We start from the raw sequence: 18,643 nt of genomic DNA on the forward strand, positions 1-18,643 counted from the left end.
TCAACTACAAAATAAACCTGCTGAGTCCGAGTTTTGTAACTATGGGCAAGGCTTGATGCGATTAATAATCTTGTTTTAAAAAAACACGTGAAATGATATAGCAAGCTAGGTCTCTTTGAGTGGGGAATTTAGTAAATAACCATTTGTTAGTATATTGAAATGAATCGTGGTCATTTCCTATGTAATATATGATTATGTTAAAAGTTACCTTATATTAATTCTATTTCTAGCTAGTTTGTAAATAATGTATTTCCTTGGTAAACTGAATTAATGAACAAGATTGTGTTGATTGCTGTAATGTTTGTTTACATTTCTATTATCACACATTCTCTTTGTCTGAATGAAATTGCTTGTTGTTTGGACCTTAGTTTTTAGTAGAGAATCAAGAGTTTCAGTTGTTTGCTGTATTAGTAATTTTTATCTGAATGACATTATTGTTTTGTCAATTGTCTAGTTGTTTGTTATGAGTGTTCCATAATATCTGTTATTTTCTTTACACTTAATTTCTGTGGATGTAGGGCCATCAGCAAAGAGCTTAAACTACTTGATGAAATTATGTTTTAAAATAAATTGATTTCAACTTTTTTTGGTTGCAGGAGCTGGTTATAAAAGTTTTAGATGCTTTCTATAGTGATAGACACTACGCAAGGTTCTATGTGTTGGAAACCATTGCAAGAGTACCTTACTTTGGTAATGTTCATGTGTTGAATTTCTGTTGCATTTCTTTTTTGTAGCAGAGATTTTCTTTTCGATAATGTCAGTAAGAAGATACTACTCTGTTTTGCCTTTGTTCAATTCAGGCAGTGAATACTTATTTCTTAATTCTTATCAAATGCCATATGGGACTATGCTAAATTCCAAGTCTTTGTTATGCCGTCTTTTCAAATTTGCAAGTTTCATTGATTTCTTTGTGATTTTTCTTATTCCTTTTGACAAATTGAATCAATTGTTTGTCAGCATTTGTATCTGTGTTACACATGTATGAAAGTTTTGGTTGGTGGAGAAGGTCCGACTATTTAAAAGTCCATTTTGCGGAGAGTTGGAATGAGCTTCACCATTTGCTTATTATGGAGGTAAGAACATTATGTTTTGATGTTCTCAATTCATTGATGTTGTCTCAATTGGGCGTCCAATATATATATATATATATTTCCCACAGATTTGAATGTCACTATAATCTTTGATTTGTTTTCCAATTCAAATTTCTCATTCTCACAATAATCTAGACACTTATCTTGAGAGAGAGTTGCTTTTCTTTTGACTTAAAAAACTCCATAAGAAAAAAATAGTGTTATGTAAAAAGCTTATATGTTGTGATGTTTTTTGGATTTTAATCATTAATGGATTAGAATTGAGTCTCAAGAAATTGCGCTGCTTTTCTTTATTTATTTGTATACCCTTAAAATATCAAAAGGATAGAAAAAAGAGGTGACATTGATAATTAAGGAGTGCCATGGAAAAATAAAAAATGTGTTGAAAGTGCTTGTACAATTGCAAGGGAGTATGTTTAATTGTTGTTGCCTAAAATTGCACCCTTGTTGAACCTAGTTCAATATTTTAGAGACACAATAGGAATGATCTCCCAAGTGTGGGACCTTGCTTAACTCGAGATCAAACCTCCAGAGAAGGCTGGTTCCTTTCTAAGCATAAGTACGGGTACAGGTGTTGAGTCAGAGAACTGTTGTCACCTCAAATTGCACCTTTGTTGAACCTAGTTCAATATTTCAAAGACACAATGGGGATGAATGTTCTCTCAAGTGTGAGACCTTGCTAAATTTGAGATCAGACCTCCAAAGAAGATTGGTTCCTTTGTAAGCCTAAGTGTAGCTGTTGAGTTAGAAAACTGTTGTCACCTGAAATTGCACCTTTGTTGAACCCATAGATGAAAAAATCTGCCAAAAATCTTTTCCCGATTTATCGCGATTCATTCAGGGCAACAATTTAATCTGCAAAAAACTCTTGGGCCATTTTTTGGAAAAAATCGAGGCAATTATTTGGAAAAAATACAAAAAATCGGGAGAAAAACTCGAATAAATCTGCAGAAATGATTTGTCGGGTATTCTTTTACTGAAAAATATCATGCAATTGATTACATAACCTTGCATCTCGCCATTTGTAAATCAATTAGTGTAATTGTGTACCTATCCACAACAATTAAAAAGCAGGTGTCTTCAAGGGATGTGGCATCTCTGTGGGAAGAATGTGAATCCTTTGGGTGTGTGTGAGGAAAACTTCAGTATGCTGTTTTTGCATGATATGGTAGTTTCATGGGTGTTGTGACCATATCTAACATCGCCCCATCAAAATGGGGACCCTTCTTTTTTGGTTTTTCTTTTTGTCTAGTCTTGCCTCTCTCTGCTTTCAGGATGAAATGAGTGAGTTTATGGAGTTAGCATAGATCAGATCAGGCTAAGTTAGGAGTCATCATTGCTCAGAAATTTATCTTTTAGGTCTTGTCCCTCCAAAGATCCAAGAGCGAATTTCATGCATTGTCCTTCCAAGGGTCTTGGAGCACACTTTCTAGCCTTGTCTTTGAAGCTGTCTTAGAGCGAATTTGACTTGTGTCCTTCATTTGATCTCTCAACAAAGAGATGGTATTTAAGTCATGTCCTTGGAGAGGACATAGAGCGAAATTCTACTCTAGGTCCCATCCTTCCAAAGGTCTCAGAGCGAATTTATTATAGAGGTGTTCTTAGAAGGCGGAATTGATGTTGCTTTCAAGTTGATGAAGTAGTAAGTTTCGAGTCATGTCTTGGTAAAGGTCATAAGGTAAGTTGTCAAATCTTGTCATTTAGGTCCTGTCCCTAGAGAGGTCGGAGAGCGAATTTTGCCTATCTTGATTCTGTCCTCATCAAGGACATTGAGCGAACTATGTTTTGAAACTTGTCCTTAGGCTGGTTATGGAGTGATTTGAGCTTGTCTTTCGGGAGGTCGGTGAGAGAAGTTCATCTTTTGGTCTTGTCCTCACAAAGGATATAAAGCGAAATAGGATTTAGGTCCTGTCCTTCCAGAGGACGATGAGCGAGCTTCTTCGTTTTGGACTTGTCTTCTTAAATGGGCGAATTCATGGTATAGGTCCTGTCCTTGGACAAGACATGGAGCGAACCTGACTATATAAAACTTGTCCTTGAATCGGTCTCAGAACGAACCATTTCTTGAAGGCTGTCCTCACAAAGGACATAGAACGAAATAATAAGATAAAGGTCCTGTCCTTAGCAAGGACGAAGGGCGAATTTGTTCATAGGGCTTGTCCTTGAAGAGGACATTGAGCGAAGTCCTTGCCTTGAGTTTGATCATCAAACACATGAAGCGATTTGATAAAGCATACATTTTTAGGGGCTGACCAAAGCGAGTTTATAGGTCCTGTCCTTAGGATAGACATGGAGCGAATTTTGAATATAGGTCTTGTCCTTCAAAAGGATGGTGAGCGAATTTTGATTATAGGGCCTGTCCCTAAGGTGGTCATAGAGCGAAATATACATCAAGAGCCCCACCTTCATCAAGGATAGTCAACAAATTAGTTATAGGTCCTGTCCTTCGAGAGGACAAAAAGAAAAAAACCATATAGGGCGTGTCCTTAAGGAGGCTGTAATGTCCCCTTCTCATTGATGACCTTCCAGTGGTCCATTAGCCTATTCCTGAGACCCATATGCTAGGTGGAATGAAGAATGAGGGTCCAGCATTGATGAAACGAGGACTTACTATTTTTAGTAAGTCAGGGAATGGCCATTCTGGTGTTACTGTCCTACTAAGCTCTCCATGCTTTGCCTCTGGATGCGAAGATCATGCTTTTCTGAGCATTAGTTCTTGACTTACTATTTTAAGTAAGTGGCAGTGTGGCACAATTCTATTTCTGGCAGTAGACAGGGTTCTGTTTTTGCAGCAGTTCTGTGGTCGTCCTGGCTCAGTTTCATCCTAGTTGTGATAATAATCAGTACGGGAGTCATACGCGACATAATTAAATATTATTTCCTTATCCTAAGGTTTAATATTTAATTAATCTGATTATTTGCTACTGATTTATTTAAATTTGGGATTAATGCCTATTTTATCCTAAGTATTTGGCGAAACTCGTGTACTATGGGATGTCGAAATATTTTAGAGGAATATTATTTTATATTGCATCTCCATTATTTGCCAAGTGATTAACGTGGGTCCTTTCCCTTTTGGCGTGAGGTTTGACTTATGAAAAGTGGCACTACACTTGGGTTCACATGAGGGTGAAATGAAATGCAAATGAAGGAGTGGAGTTTGGAGGAATTTGCATTTGAATTTGGTTGTTGAAGAGTTATAAATAAGAGCCTTGGGCTCTCATTTTAGATATCTATGAAAATTGCATCATTATGTTGTTGGTTTGGCGACTGAAAATCTGAGCTTCGAAGTGTGGCTTCCTAGCTAAGTCTCAGTTTTGTACTTGCAAGATAGTACCTAGCTGTGTCCATGTATTCCCAGTGCTGTTGGTGAGTCAGTTGCAGATTGTGGAGTGTTCTATGTGGAATTGGAGTGTTTTCTGGTTGCTGGTCGCGGGACTGCTGAAAGTGTATTTTGCTCACACCACTTGACCAGGCGATTCCATCATTCTGGGTACCGGCTGATCCTTCCTTCCTAGCCATGGCAATACATTGTGTAAGTTTTTAGCAAGTTTAATTAAGCAATGATTTTTCTAGACAAAATCGAACTTCCTAGGTCTAGCGTTGGTTTTTTGTGCTTGCATTGGGATGCATGCCAAATAGTTATTGGGTTGTAGTTTTGATTGGTTGCTGTTGTGAGTGAAATATGGTGGGTTTGGGACTGGTTTGAGTTAAATTGGATGTAAAATGAGGGAGTTATGAGCATTTGGGTGTTTCCATGGGCTGCTGATTTGTACTTTCAGCCTGCAGATTGATTGTAATAGAAAATTATATTCTTGCTGTAGAAATCTGCATTACTCTCCTTCTTTCGTCTCTATTTTTGTAAGGTTGTTTCAGTAGTACTGATCAATCATTCTTGCTGTCCTTATTTTGTAATTCCCACTGCATAAGTTGGAGAGGCTGGCTTAGCCGCCTTCTTACTTTGAAATTCAGTTTATGTACTCCGTCCTCCCACTGAATAAGTGGTCGAGTGATAAGTTTAATGCAATTGTCCTCTCGCTGAAATATGCGGTAGAGTGATAGTTTAATGTAATGTCCTCCCGCTGAAATATGCGGTAGAGTGATTGAATTTCTGTTTCTTGTCATTTTCCCTTGGCTGGTTTACCGCTGAGAGTTTGGTTTCTATCCTGCTGGATAAGCAGAAGGGCTGGCTTGCCGCTCGGGCATTGTAATTTCAGTTTGATTATTGGTGCTAACGATCCCCGGAACACCGTATGCTCTCACCCTCCCAGACTGGGCTCTCGGTGAACAAAAGGTGGAAGGGTTCCCTTTCAGCAGTTTGGATTATTTTTCTAACCTTAACGGGTTGTGGTGTTGCTTGTATCTCTTATTGTTAAAAAATCAAAATTTTTTTTACTGGGATACTACAGACATTGAGTGAAATCAATGCTTAATCAAAATGTATGAACCTTGATCAAGTTCCTAAGCAGAGTCTCATGATACAAATGTTTGGCGCTAAAATATATTCAAAATTTCGATTTTCAATGAAGGAAACTTAAAATGAAGAGTCGCCCATCATGAAAGGTTAATTGATATTTATTTTTCACTAAGTCTGTCTAATTGTTTCATAAGGCATATCGCATATATAAAGACATTATCAAGATCATTTAAAAAAAATCAAATCAAAGCATTTATCTTCTATCATCAGCGAGCTTGGTAAGCAGATTGAGCGAACTCTTTTAGCAGTCAGCAGATTCCAAATTCAAGACAGTGAAATAAGTCATTAGCAAAGCGAATTTGTCAAGGAAGACACAACAACAAAGTCGAAGTTTAGCAAATTCAAGGAAGGAGTTCATCATTTATCCAGCAAGGAGGACTGTCATATAGCGAATTCATCCTTAATCAGTCCAGATTTATCTTTAGCTATCAAGATTGCATTCATTAGTTAGTGTTAGTCCTTGGTTCAAATTCATCAAATCACAGGTAAGGACTGCATTTTAAAATTGAAATTAAGGTCTGATTAAGAAAAAGAATCTGGAATTCATTCAAAGATAGGGTGCGTATCAGCAATTGATTCTATATTTTAGATGCAAGTTTCAATTCATATTCAAGTAAGATATTCAATTAATCAAAATACTAACTTGATCGCCTCTTATAGGTAAATCATGGCAGCACCTAAGGCAAGAACACCATCATCAAGGTAAGCTCTTATCAAAGAAGACCAAAAGAGTGATGATTTGGAGACCAAGATTACATCTCAATAGAGCAACATTGCAGACACAAACCTTGGCAATTTCGATGTGAAGAAGTTTCGTGAGGCACCATACATCGGCAAACCGTCACCTATAGCCAAGAGGATAATAGAGAGCGGCATCATCAAGGCAGCCGGTTTCCCTCCTGCAGTTCGATGTCATGAATTGATGATTGAGTGTACCAAGCATTATGATTCACACTCAAGGACGATCGTGGCAGAGGATGGAACCGTATTTGCCTACCTATCAGAGAGAGCCATAAGTGAAGGCTTCCATCTACCAGAGCATAGAGACATGATCTATAGGAGTCTAGAAGGAGCCAAGTCAATTTATGAAGATGATCCTAGCACATGCCTATCAATCATCAATAGGGATTGGTTGCCAAAGAGTAGACCTCGCCTTAACAAGATTCCCAGTGGGCCACACCGAATGGACTTTGAGGAGGAATTTAGAGATTTGATCACCTTGCTTGGTTGAGTTGTATGAGCTCCTCAAGCCTTTTGCTTTGACAAGTGGATGTTCTTTTTCATTCAAATCATCATTCAAGGGAAGGGAATAATTAATTGGGCAAGGATCATTAGTAATTGCCTAGATGTGCAGTTGAGAAGGTTGATTCCAACTAAGTCATTTCACATGAGCTCATATATCATATATTCTTTAGCAAGGAGCTATGAATATGCAGGGCTACCACATAGAGGCTGAGTTGGAAGAGGGCCCAGAGAGATAAGGGTTTGTGATTCTTATGAGATATTGCATCATCCACCTAAACAACATTATAGATTGGTCAATGATACTTTCATGATGCATATCACCAGGACCTTACAAGGAGGAATCCATCAAAGGTTATCTCAAGACGCGCAAGACCTAATCAAACAATATGGGGCGTGGTTTATACAATTTCCCAAGTTCACATATATAAGGATCCAAGGATGTCCTTCTCCTCCCCTTATGTTGCCACGATATCGTATGGATAGAATAGTATCTCTTGAGGTGACAAGGCAGTTGTTAGCATGTACTAAATCCTTAAGGTACAAACATGGAGCTGTCATCACTAATTCCATTACACTTGGGAATTCAATAGAAGTTTGTCCTTCACTTCAAGTAGCTGAAAATGCCAAGCCAGAATTATCTCTCTGTTTATCTACACCATTTGCTTCTAGAGAAAATTTTGATCCTCATGGTAATGTAGAAGAGATGGCTGGAAGGAAGTACATACACGTGTCTCAAGTTGAAGACTTTTGGATGAATGCGCAAGATGATTCTGAGATAAGAAAGAAGATGCATTCTCGAATGCCTCTTGACCTAATCAGAAGATGCAAGATATATAGGGTGGCTGACCAAGCACAATATAGTGGTCGATACATCCAATCTACCTATGAGAAAGCCGACAAAGGAATGAAGATCAATTGGGATGAAAAGGAAGTCACAGATTTAAGAGAATTGATGGATCCCATTTTAGCTTGCAAACGAAGATAGGTAGATATTCAACATCAAAAGCTGAAGGAGCAAGATGTGATCATGACTTTCAACTTAGAGACAAGGATGGAAGAAGAGGAAAGGGTAAGTGTGAGTGAGAATACTTCACACTCAAAAGGATCAAAGAGAAAGAATGAACAAGGAAAGAAGGAAACTTCCAAGAAGAAGCAAAAGACAAATCTTGATCAACCTCCCAGCGTTTCTTCTAGACATGAGAAAGAAGTTCAAGGTGAAGATCAAAGAAGAAATGAAGGTCTAGTCCACGAAGTAGATGAATCAATAGAGTCAACACTGCAGAATGACAGGAATGACAAGCAAGAACAAGGAAGAATGTCTCAAGATTCATCACATCCAGCCCTTCATATTCAGATTTGTGATGATGAAGAACAAGAGGATAATAATGAAGTAACCTCTCCTCCTAGGAATGAGCCTCCACCTGAAGAATTACAAGTAAGAGAAGGAAGATCCTCCATTCCCGAATGGCTCAAGGAAAGGCTTACCAAAGAAGTGATAGAAGAAGAACAAGAACAAGCATTTGATTTAGATAGTCTTTTAAATGGATCTCAAGAGGTCATTGAGAAAAGGAAAGCTCCAAAGATGTCTAAGATAATAAGGGATGATACAAGTTCTAGAAGGATAGAGATTGCCAATCCCGTCGCAGATAAGTATGAAGATGAGATCTTGGCAAAATAATATGATTTGGAGACATTCGACTTGGGTCCACTCACTTCCGAGCAAGCCATGGAGGAAGCTACTGAATCAGTAAAAGTAGTAAATGAGAAGCTAAAAGACGAAATAGAAAAGAACAAAAGATTAGAAAAAGAAGTACGTGCATGGAGGAGCTATATTCAGCAATTTCAGCAGCCTTTGAGACATCAAAGTCCGGTGACCACACCACCTCCTTTGCTTTCTATCGAGTCAATTGATCAAATGGAAAAAATGAGAAATTCAGCACAACGTCTAGAGGCTTGGATCAACAAATCTTTCACAACGGCTAATGAGTTTGTAAGGAATATGATGAAATACTTGGAAGAGCCATTCGAGTTCTTGAGATAGTTCATAACCTCATGATGACAGTTGATGCCTTCGTCCATACTAAGGACGTCACCATTCTGGTTTTGCAAACAATAAAGAAGGCACCTCGATAGAAGCTGGCACAAGAAGGGATAATTAGGAAGGAATCAACTCCTAATCTTTTACAGTGGTCAACCTTACTTCAAATAAAGGAACTCCTTTTTGAAGATGTGAGTAATAGATGTACCCAAGTGGAAGATACCGCCCATCCTATTCATGATAAGATCATCGAGATAATGTGTATCATTCTTGACAAAGGATTGGAAATTGAAGCAGATGTGGACATTCAAGAATTAGAAAAAAGGATAAAGGTTATCTTTCAAGGAGAAGGTGGATCGATCACAAAAAAACAGTTGGATCTTATGCATACCACTATGTTTCATATTGATAAGGCAAAAGAACCTGAGCATGGATGGGAGATCTTACTTCTTACAACCTTTGATGAGGTGATTCACCTAGAAGAACGTATGAAGAATCTGCCTGAGATTCTGATTTCTGAAATTGAAAGCATGACGTCAAGATTCATCGAATATGCCAGGAAGGAGAAAGAGAAAGGAAATAAAGTTCTAGAAGAAAGTTTGTTAATGATCTCATTTGGCATGTCGCGTTCCTATTGGAGGACGCTTCCTCGATTTCCGTGTCAGCATGTGTTATTTCCTAGTGAGATCTTTGAGGGGGGCAGCCAACTGAGAGTATCCCTTCACAAACCTTCTGTAAAAACCACATAGACCCAAGAATCCCTCCAAGTGTGTTATGTTCTCAGGTGGTGGCCAATCAATGATAGCTCTAATCTTTTCAGGATCCACCTTCACACCTTCTGCACTGATGATGTGACCAAGATAGAGCAGCTCTCTCATTCCAAATTCACATTTGGACTACTTAGCAAACAGGGATTCAGACTCCAGTATACTGAGCACTTCATCTAAGTGTTGCAAGTGCTCCTTCCAAGACTTGCTAAAGATGAGGATATCATCAAAAAATATGAGTACAAACTTTCTCAATTGCTTTTGAAAGATCTTGTTCATGCAAGACTGGAATGTGGCTGAAGCGTTAGTCAAGCCAAAGGGCATGACTAGGAAATCAAAATGCCCAAAGTGACACATGAATGCAATCTTCTCAACATCTGATGCCCTCATTCTAATCTGATGGTACCCCGATTTGAGATCTATCTTCGAGAAGAACACTGCACCATATAGCTCATCAATGAGCTCATCAATCCTTGGAATAGGGTACCGGTTTTTGATAGTCTTCTGATTAAGTGCTCGGTAGTCCACACACATGCGCATGGTCCCATCCTTCTTCACCAAAACTACAACCGAAGCAAATGGGCTCTTGCTTGGCCGAATGTAACCCATGTCAAGAAGCTCCTAAATGGCTTTCTCAATCTCATCCTTTTGTTTTTTGGGGTACCGATAAGGAGTAGTCATGACAGGCTTAGCTCCTTCTATCTCAATGATGTGTTCAGTTCCTCTCTAGGGAGGTCTACCAGGAGGTGGATTCTCAAACACCTTACTCCTCTTTGTAATCAAAGCTTGAATGTCATCATGATAACTTCTTTTCTCTTCAATTGAATTAGATGGCATGATCATGCACTCAGGAGGTTTGCCAAGAGGGGGATTCCCAAAAATCTTACTCTTTTTTGTGATTAATGCTTGAACATCTACAGAGTAGTTCCCCCTTTCTTCAAGTGGACTTGATGGCATTATCAAACACTCTGCTGCCCTTTCCGCTTGGTCATGGCGGATCAGCCACTCCATCCTACTCAGTGACACAATTCTGAGACCATCATTAGACATCGCTCTCAATACTACCTTCTTACCATCAAACATGAACTTCAGCTCCATGGTTTGCAGATTTAATGTGATCTCACCAAGAGATCTCAGCCACTGGATTCCAAGGACTACATCATCAGTGTAATGTACCCAACTGCACGGTACCCGAATTTCACCTTCAATAGGTTTTCACTCTCAACAAGATTACACTCTCGACGTACTACACCTTCAACGGGTTTCACTCTCGACAAGATTACACTCTCGTCGTACTGGATTACACTCTCGATGTACTACACCTTTGGCGGGTTTCACTCTCGACAGGATTACACTCTCGACGTACTACACCTTCGGCGGGTTTCACTCTCGGCAGGATTACACTCTTAGCGTACTACACCTCTGACGGGTTTCACGCTCGACAGGATTACCAATCGTAGATATTACCTCCATCCAATAAGATTATTGCAGGTACGGGTATTAATTATCAACACAGAGTATACACCAACAACATGGAATCGCCACGAACTAAATATTTGTAATTATATTTCCACACGGTAGAGATAGATCCGACAATGAAGTACAAAGTGAAATATCAAAAATGATATCTCCAACGACAGACTAGGGTGGCTGCTAACCACCGAAACTGCGATTACAGAATAGGGAGGATCTTGCACCTCCGAAACTGCAACAGAACGAAACTCCAACTGGAATTCGCAAATACAAAGAAAACATCAAATTCACCATACCTACAACTATGCCAAATTCGGCCTTATAAATGGGCTCCGGGAAGTTTCCCGAAGGGTTACAAACGGGCCGACACCAAAAAGTTTATTGTTTTATTAATCTGGGCCCCTTTATTTAATAATTAAATTAATTAATTAAATAAGTCCTTATGATATTATTTAAAATTTAGGACCACTTAATTAATTAACTTAATTAAAATTGGGGACATTACAATCAGTTCCTCCTATGCTCACCACAAAGATGTCATCTCGAATCTCATGATTTCCCAACTTCAGAGACATGTTGGAAATCATCCTATTGCATGAAATGGTGGAGCTATCAGCTACCATGACTTTGAATCCTTCAACTTCTTTAGTCACTAGCCCTTTCTTAGCAACAATTCTTTCATCAATGAAATTATGAGTTGCTCCCGTATCAATCAGAGCTATGAAATGGTGCTCTCCCAACACTCCTCTAATTGTAAAGGACTCATTCTTGTGAAGGCCCGAGAGTTGAACAACCACACCTCTATCATCTTGTTCACTTTCAGACCCTTAAGGAGCCTCTTCATACTCGCTGTCCTCAATTTCAGTCTGTTGTTCGGAGATTTCAGAATCTGATCCATCAGCTGAATAGGTCTACATTTGATGTAATTTACCCTTCGCATAACATTTATGCCTTGGGGCCCCAGGTTCTCTACAAGAATAACACAAATTCTTCCTCCGGAGCTCTTGACGGAGCTCATCATCCATCCGGGAAGAAAACTTCTTATGCTGATTGGAAAATTTCTTCTTGTCCTTCCGAAATGAAGAAAGCTTGGACTGAAATTTGGACCTAGGGGCAGCCAACTCCATACTCGATATCTTGATGGCTTCAGCTAAGTTGGGTGGATCAAAGGCTTTAACCCAACCTTTCAAAGGCTCTTCAAGACCTTAGGTCAATAGAACCACTAGCCTCAGTTATGTAGTTGTCCAAGGAGCCTTGCTGTTTGAGTTGAGCAAGCTCTCTGAACTTAACCTCCGGATCCTTAGAATCAAACCTCTCAATCAACCGGTTTGTGAATTCAGCATAGGTGGTTATCAAGTTATGACCAAGGGTGACCAGCCCATGGCACCACCATTCGTGAGCAACACCATCCAAGTGCAAGGTGGCAAACTTGATGGCATCTTCTTCGGGCATAGGCTTCAAGGACAAATAATTGTCCAACTTCTGCACCCAAGCTCTAGCTGTGCACTTATTGCTCCCATCAAAATGCGCTAGAGTGACCTTTCCAAGAGCTTGTTGATAGTCTCTTGGAGTGGAGTATCTGTTATCAAACCTCCCTTCCCTTCTCTTCTTCTGATTCATGAATTGATCAAGGGACAAAATGTCACAAATCTCCATGGGAAGTGATGCATACTCCATGTAACATGCCCGTATCTCATCAGCTACTGAGACTTCCACCAGAGGTGGTAGTGCTTCCTTTGGAAGGAAAACAACTTGCAAGGGTCTTGACACCGAACCAACTGGTACTCCATTGTTGCTACTATGATTGCTGCCATTCCCATTACCTCCTAAATTGTTAGAGGTACTGGCATGGTGTCCACTAGTATCTTGATTTTGACTTCGACCCCCACCAGCATTCTGATTCAGTGTGGCCATCAACTGGGACATCATGTTCATCATAGTGTTGTGCGTATTGCACACCCCACCCCATCTCAGATGGGTACCCCCATTTCTTCCCGCAGAGGAAGAGGTATTATGAACAAATCGCATTAGCAACCTGAATTCTCTGTGCAAACCAGGTAAAGTAATGAAAGGATATGTTGCGTTCTTTTTTTGCGCATTTTACTTGAAAATCCCGAGCTTCATTTGCCGACCAAGTCCCAAAATCAGCTTAAAATTCCTAAACGCAAAGTTCAAAGCCTGCAAATCAACTCACAAGGCCAAAATGTGAGAATGTTCATACAAAGGGCTTCATTAAGCCGAGAACAAAGGGAGCTTCTAAAATCACGCATTTCTCCTGTAAGGCCCGAAATTGCCATGAAAGGGCATTTGAGTGAAAACTTAGAAAAGGTTCACGATCCTCATATGCCCGAAAACGTGAAATGCTTCATAAAATCGAAAGTCGTTTTTGAAGAAGATCAAATTTAAAATCGCACATTCTGGCCCTTCAGGCCGAAAACCATCTTCTAAGCTGAAAACCAAGCCATGAAGAAAATCGTGCAGTAGAGGGAAAATAGCCGAAAAAGTTTAAAAGAGTCAAAATCGTGCAAAGTTGCTCTCCAGGCCGAAAACTCAAAAGTCCTCAAATTTGGCCTTTAAGATGAAAATTAGAAAACAAAGTAAAGTCTTGCATCTTAACCTAAGAGGCCGAAGTTCACAAAATTGCCTCAAAGGTGGAAAACCTATAGCCAAGTCTAAGTCGCATAAACTCTTCATTAAGCAAAAAATTGCAGAAGCAAAGGGAAAATTGCGCGTCTTCTTCAAAAGCCGAAAATGGTAAAAAGAGGCCAATGCGTACAAGTTCACCTCATAGACCCAAAATAACAACTTGGCACTTTTATTTGGACCCAAAGGCCCGAAATCTCACATTTCGGCCTAAAACTCGAAATTCATAAAGGGGGCTGAAACAGAATGTTAAATTGCACATTTCGGCTCTATAGCCCGAATTTCTTAAAAAGGTCATTGAGAGGCAAATAAAAATCGTCCATTCCTATCTAAAAGGCTCGAAGTTTTTGAAAACTTAAGGCGATATAACTTAAAAAGTGAAAATCATGCAAAGCTTGTAAAATGGATGATTTTCTTCCAAAGGCGAAAAGCGAAAAGAAAAAAAAAATGCAAGGGTAACTCTACCTTGAACTAAAAGACCAAATTCTCGCAAAAGGCTCATTTCGACCGAAATTAGGAGGCAAAAGAAATTCGACAGTTTAATCAATTTTGTGAGAAATAGAAGCAAGGTGAATTTGCCAAAGTTTTCAACAAAAGAGAAATTCGCTTAAAACTCTAAATTCACAAAGGAGGGAAATATATTGTTTTAAATGCGAGCATCTTTCGCCTTCGCCAACCAAAGCCCGAACTCCACCAAGACGAAGCTAGACGTTAAATAAAATTTAATATTTGTTAAATTAATTTAATTAATTTTTCAAATTGATTGATTAAAGGTGAAATTGATTGTTCGCAGGACAACGACATCGAGGAAGAGCTAAAGCGTCAACCTGAAGCTCAAATTGGACACCTGATCGCAATCAACACCAACGAGTTAAAGTGACGACTTAACACGAGCAAAACCAAGTGTTGGAAGCTGGAGAAGAGGATGCAGAGCGCAAAACCAAGCGTTGGGAAGCATGCCGCTGGACCCCAAATTGAAGTCCACCAACCAGACCAAAGACTGAAGAACATTCAAATTGCAGCAAGTATGCATTCTCGAATGATACACAACTGGATTTAATTCCAGAAGTTCAGTTCCTAAAAAACTGAAATTGTTTAATGTAAAATTGCTTGTGGGCCCCACTCAAGATATTTTGAAACAAAGGGGAAACAGGTTAGTTATGGACAGCTATTCCCAACCACCAGGAGGACCGAATTAATGCCAAACAGTTGTAGGCAGTTGAGATAGTGGTTGGGTAGATAACTTAAATTTGAGTGGGCATGGGTTAAAGCTGCCAGCTTCTGGAAGGCAGATTGCAACCCTTGGATGCAGTCCATCTTGGCCATCAATTCAAACTGTAAATTCTATAAAAGGCAGGGGCCTTTCTCTTGTAAAGGGTGAGATTATTGTTAGATTTTTAGGCAGTTAGAATAGGTTAGAGTTTTGTAGAAGGTTAAATTTTAGCAGTAGCATAGAGGTGCTGCAGAAATTGTTGTAATGGCAGCTAAAACAAATATATGAACGTTGAAATATGGTGTTTATTGTCTTTTCTTTCTTCTGTTTGCATGGTTTCTTTCAGCTAGTTAGAATTAGAGTGCCGAGATTTTAATCGGTGAAGTGTGGAGGAGTATTTGTTGAATTTCTTGTTCATACCATTGGGGGCTTGCTGATTGTAGGCCACTGTGCATGGTTAGTCTAAATCTTACTGTGCTTAGTTCAACTGCAGGTGTTTGTCTTAGGCTCTGCCAAAATTGGGTGCCTAAATGAATGTCTCCGGTCTGAAAATCCTTCATCCCTTGGAAATTGCACTGTTCTTGTCTAGTTGTGAGGGTGTCTCTGGCGAAACAAGAATCTGTTAATGGAAATCTGTCTACCCGCTACACTAGTCATTCTTATCGCTGTCCTTAGGTCTCCTATCCCTTCTCTTTTGCTTTTATTTTGCAGCTTGAGAATCACAGCATCGTAGGGTGCAGACCAGCTTGTTGCAAAACGTAAGTCCCCTTGTGCTCCCAACAAAACACATCGACTGTTGAGTTATCCCGCAGTCAATAACTGACATTTGGAACCTTGAGGTTGTCCCCTTTGATCGATTAAAAACAGCATGATGGCTTCCTTATACAAGAGAGGATAGGATACTCAGCGAGATCATTCTATTCTGCGTTGGTCGGATAGAGTTGCAGCGATGCGACTTTAGACACGTCAACACATAGTATCGAACTTTTTCTCAACTCTTTCCACAGTCCCATTGGCAATATTTTGATCTGATGTTCTCTGTGCCATTGAATCCACCGAGTCTACTGAATCAACTTCCTTATCTTTGTTTCTCAATACCTCTGAAAAGGTTTCTTCTACTGGCACTGATGGTATCTGATACTGCTGCCTTCTCGGTTCCCGGTTGTAGTATCTGATATCTCTGTCACTCATGGAACCCTTCTATCACACAGGCTAGTAGGATTTGTGGCTCTGATACCACTGTAATATCCCCAACACTTTTTTTTTTGATTTTTCAACAAGATTAGAAGCACGACAACATCCGTTAGGGTTAGAGAAATGAAATCCAAACCAACTGGAAAGAACCATACACCTTTTGATCACCGAGAGCTCAAACTGGGAGGGTGAGAGCATACGGTAGCAAGGGATCGTTAGTCGCAAACTGCTAAAAGTATTGATTACAATAATGGCGGCAAGCCAACCCCTTCCACTTTCCAGCGAGATAGAAACAAGAAAGCCTAGCGGTAAACTAGCCAAGTAGAAACAAGAACATAACCAAGCACAAATCACTCTACCGCATATCTCAGTGGGAGGATGAACACATACAACAAAGCTCAACTCAACCACTTATGCAGCGGGAGGACCATTACAAACAAAAATCACTCGACCGCTTATGCAGTGGGAGGACCATTACAAACAAATATCACTCGACTGCTTATGCAGTGGGAGGACAAAATTACAAATATCAAATGTAGGCGTGTTGACGTGTATTTTGTACACTATCAAACACAGAATAAAATACCTAAAGGTACCTTATCCTCTCTTGAGTAAAGCCTTCGAATGCTGAAGATGTCGCGAAAAGGATCAATTGGGATGACTTCAAGGTTCTTGTATGTAGGGTCTCTACATGTGGATAAGCTCTCTGTGGTATGATGTGATTTGCTGGAATCACAAGGGGACTTACATTTGATGATTGAACGTCTGATCTGCTTTGAATATTGCTGGAACACAGGCTCTTACTAGCTTAGACTTGAAAAAAAAAAGGAAAAAAGATGAGGGCGAGGAAAGGATCTAATCCTAACACTAAGAATGTAAGAACAATGAATGATCTTTGATGAAATTCTAACTAAGTCTTGTTTTGACATCACAGGAACATCTCCACAAGGTTAGTGCGATCTTTGAAGGAAAGCTTTATGATGTTCAAATCATCCCTGCAGGCATAGACACCATCAGGTTGATGCATATCAATGAAGAAGCGACAATTGAAGTTAAGCTTAAGCTGAATGATTCCAGTTGACTACACAAGGCAAGTCTGCAATCAACAAACTGCTAGTCCCCTTGTGATTCCAGCAAATCACATCATACCACAAAGAGCTTATCCACACGTAGAGACCCTACATACAAGAACCTTGAAGTCATCCCGATTGATCCTTTTCGCGACATCTTCAGCATTCGGAGGCTTTACTCAAGAGAGGATAAGGTACCTTTAGGTATTTTATTCTGTGTTTGATAGTGTACAAAATACACGTCAACAGAATTGGCGCTAGAAGGAGGACTGATCATTGTCAAGTCGCGATTAGTGGAACTTATCAAGTCATATTTAGAAAAGATATCCAAAGCTTTTGTCCCTCCTCCTGCGCTCAACAGAATTGGCGCTAGAAGGAGGGCCGAAACTATCATGCCTCGATCATTATCAAGCTGTTCATAGATTATCATATTCGCAAGGAGTTGTGCAGGACTTTTTGTCCCTCCTCCTGCGCTCAACAGAATTGGCGCTAGAAGGAGGGCATGAACAGTTGGACTTCGAAATTTTATCAATTTATATTTGCAAGGCGCAATCTTAAAGACTTTTTCTACCCTCCTCCACGCTCGACAGAATTGAAGGGGCGAATACGGACTCTTGAATCCAAGGAAGATCAGTGGAAAGCTTTTTCTCAAACAAAGAAGGAAGGTGATCGTTGGATCGACAGTTGGACTTACGCAAGAAGGAATCAAGCTGGAACCAGTTGAACGTTCAAGTTGAATCTGAGATATTCAAGATCTCTCTTATTCCAGAAAATCCAAAAAAGTGAAAAACCAGAAAATCCAAAAAAAGTGAAAAATAGAAAATTTAAAAAAAATCAAAAAATCAAAAAATCAAAAAAAGGAAAAGATTTCTCAATGGAGCGACAACAATTTCGCGAGGAGCAACAAGTTGATTTTCTTGAACTTTGGTGGAGATTAGATACACAACTTTATCCACGCAGATTGTCTGAGTTTGCAAAACCAGGGCAGTGTCGAGTTCACGAGACAAAGGAACATGATGAAATGCATTGCTTGAAGTACTTATCAAGGATGGAATCGGCAGCGCAGGGAAAAATCTTCTTTTGGGATGTCCCCAGGCCAGAAACCGAAGAAGGCAACTTCAGTGTCCCAGAGAGCAAAGATCCTCTTCTAAGCTTCATATGGATGATCGAGAGTCAACTCATTTTGGATGGCGAAATGCGTCTTGAAAACATATTGCTACCATTGTGGTGTAGAATTCACAACTCACCTCACTCTGAATTTACTTGTTCAGTATGTGAAATGGCTATCGATCAAGTCAGAAACCAGTTTGGAATGCCAACTTTGTCCAAGGAAGAATGTATTATTAACAGATCTTGGGGTGCACATCTCGCAGCCGAATTCAGGAGAACCTATGAACAAGACATTGCTCCAGCATCTGAATGTGAGAAGGAT

The 18,643-nt window shown here is 39.7% G+C and overlaps 1 protein-coding gene across 2 annotated transcripts in view; it reads left to right on the forward strand.

Moving 5' to 3' along the window:
- LOC131067522 (ubiquinol oxidase 4, chloroplastic/chromoplastic) overlaps positions 1–18,643 on the forward strand; it is a 154,385-nt gene that overhangs the window by 44,723 nt on the left and 91,019 nt on the right. For both annotated transcript variants that reach the window (XM_058002554.2, XM_058002555.2), the window contains exons 3-4: positions 597–690; positions 958–1,073. In XM_058002554.2, the coding sequence (XP_057858537.1) occupies positions 597–690; positions 958–1,073 (210 nt within the window). The remainder of the gene's footprint in view (positions 1–596; positions 691–957; positions 1,074–18,643) is intronic.

The sequence above is a fragment of the Cryptomeria japonica genome, chromosome 10, assembly GCF_030272615.1.
Source record: "Cryptomeria japonica chromosome 10, Sugi_1.0, whole genome shotgun sequence".
Lineage (NCBI taxonomy): Eukaryota > Viridiplantae > Streptophyta > Pinopsida > Cupressales > Cupressaceae > Cryptomeria > Cryptomeria japonica.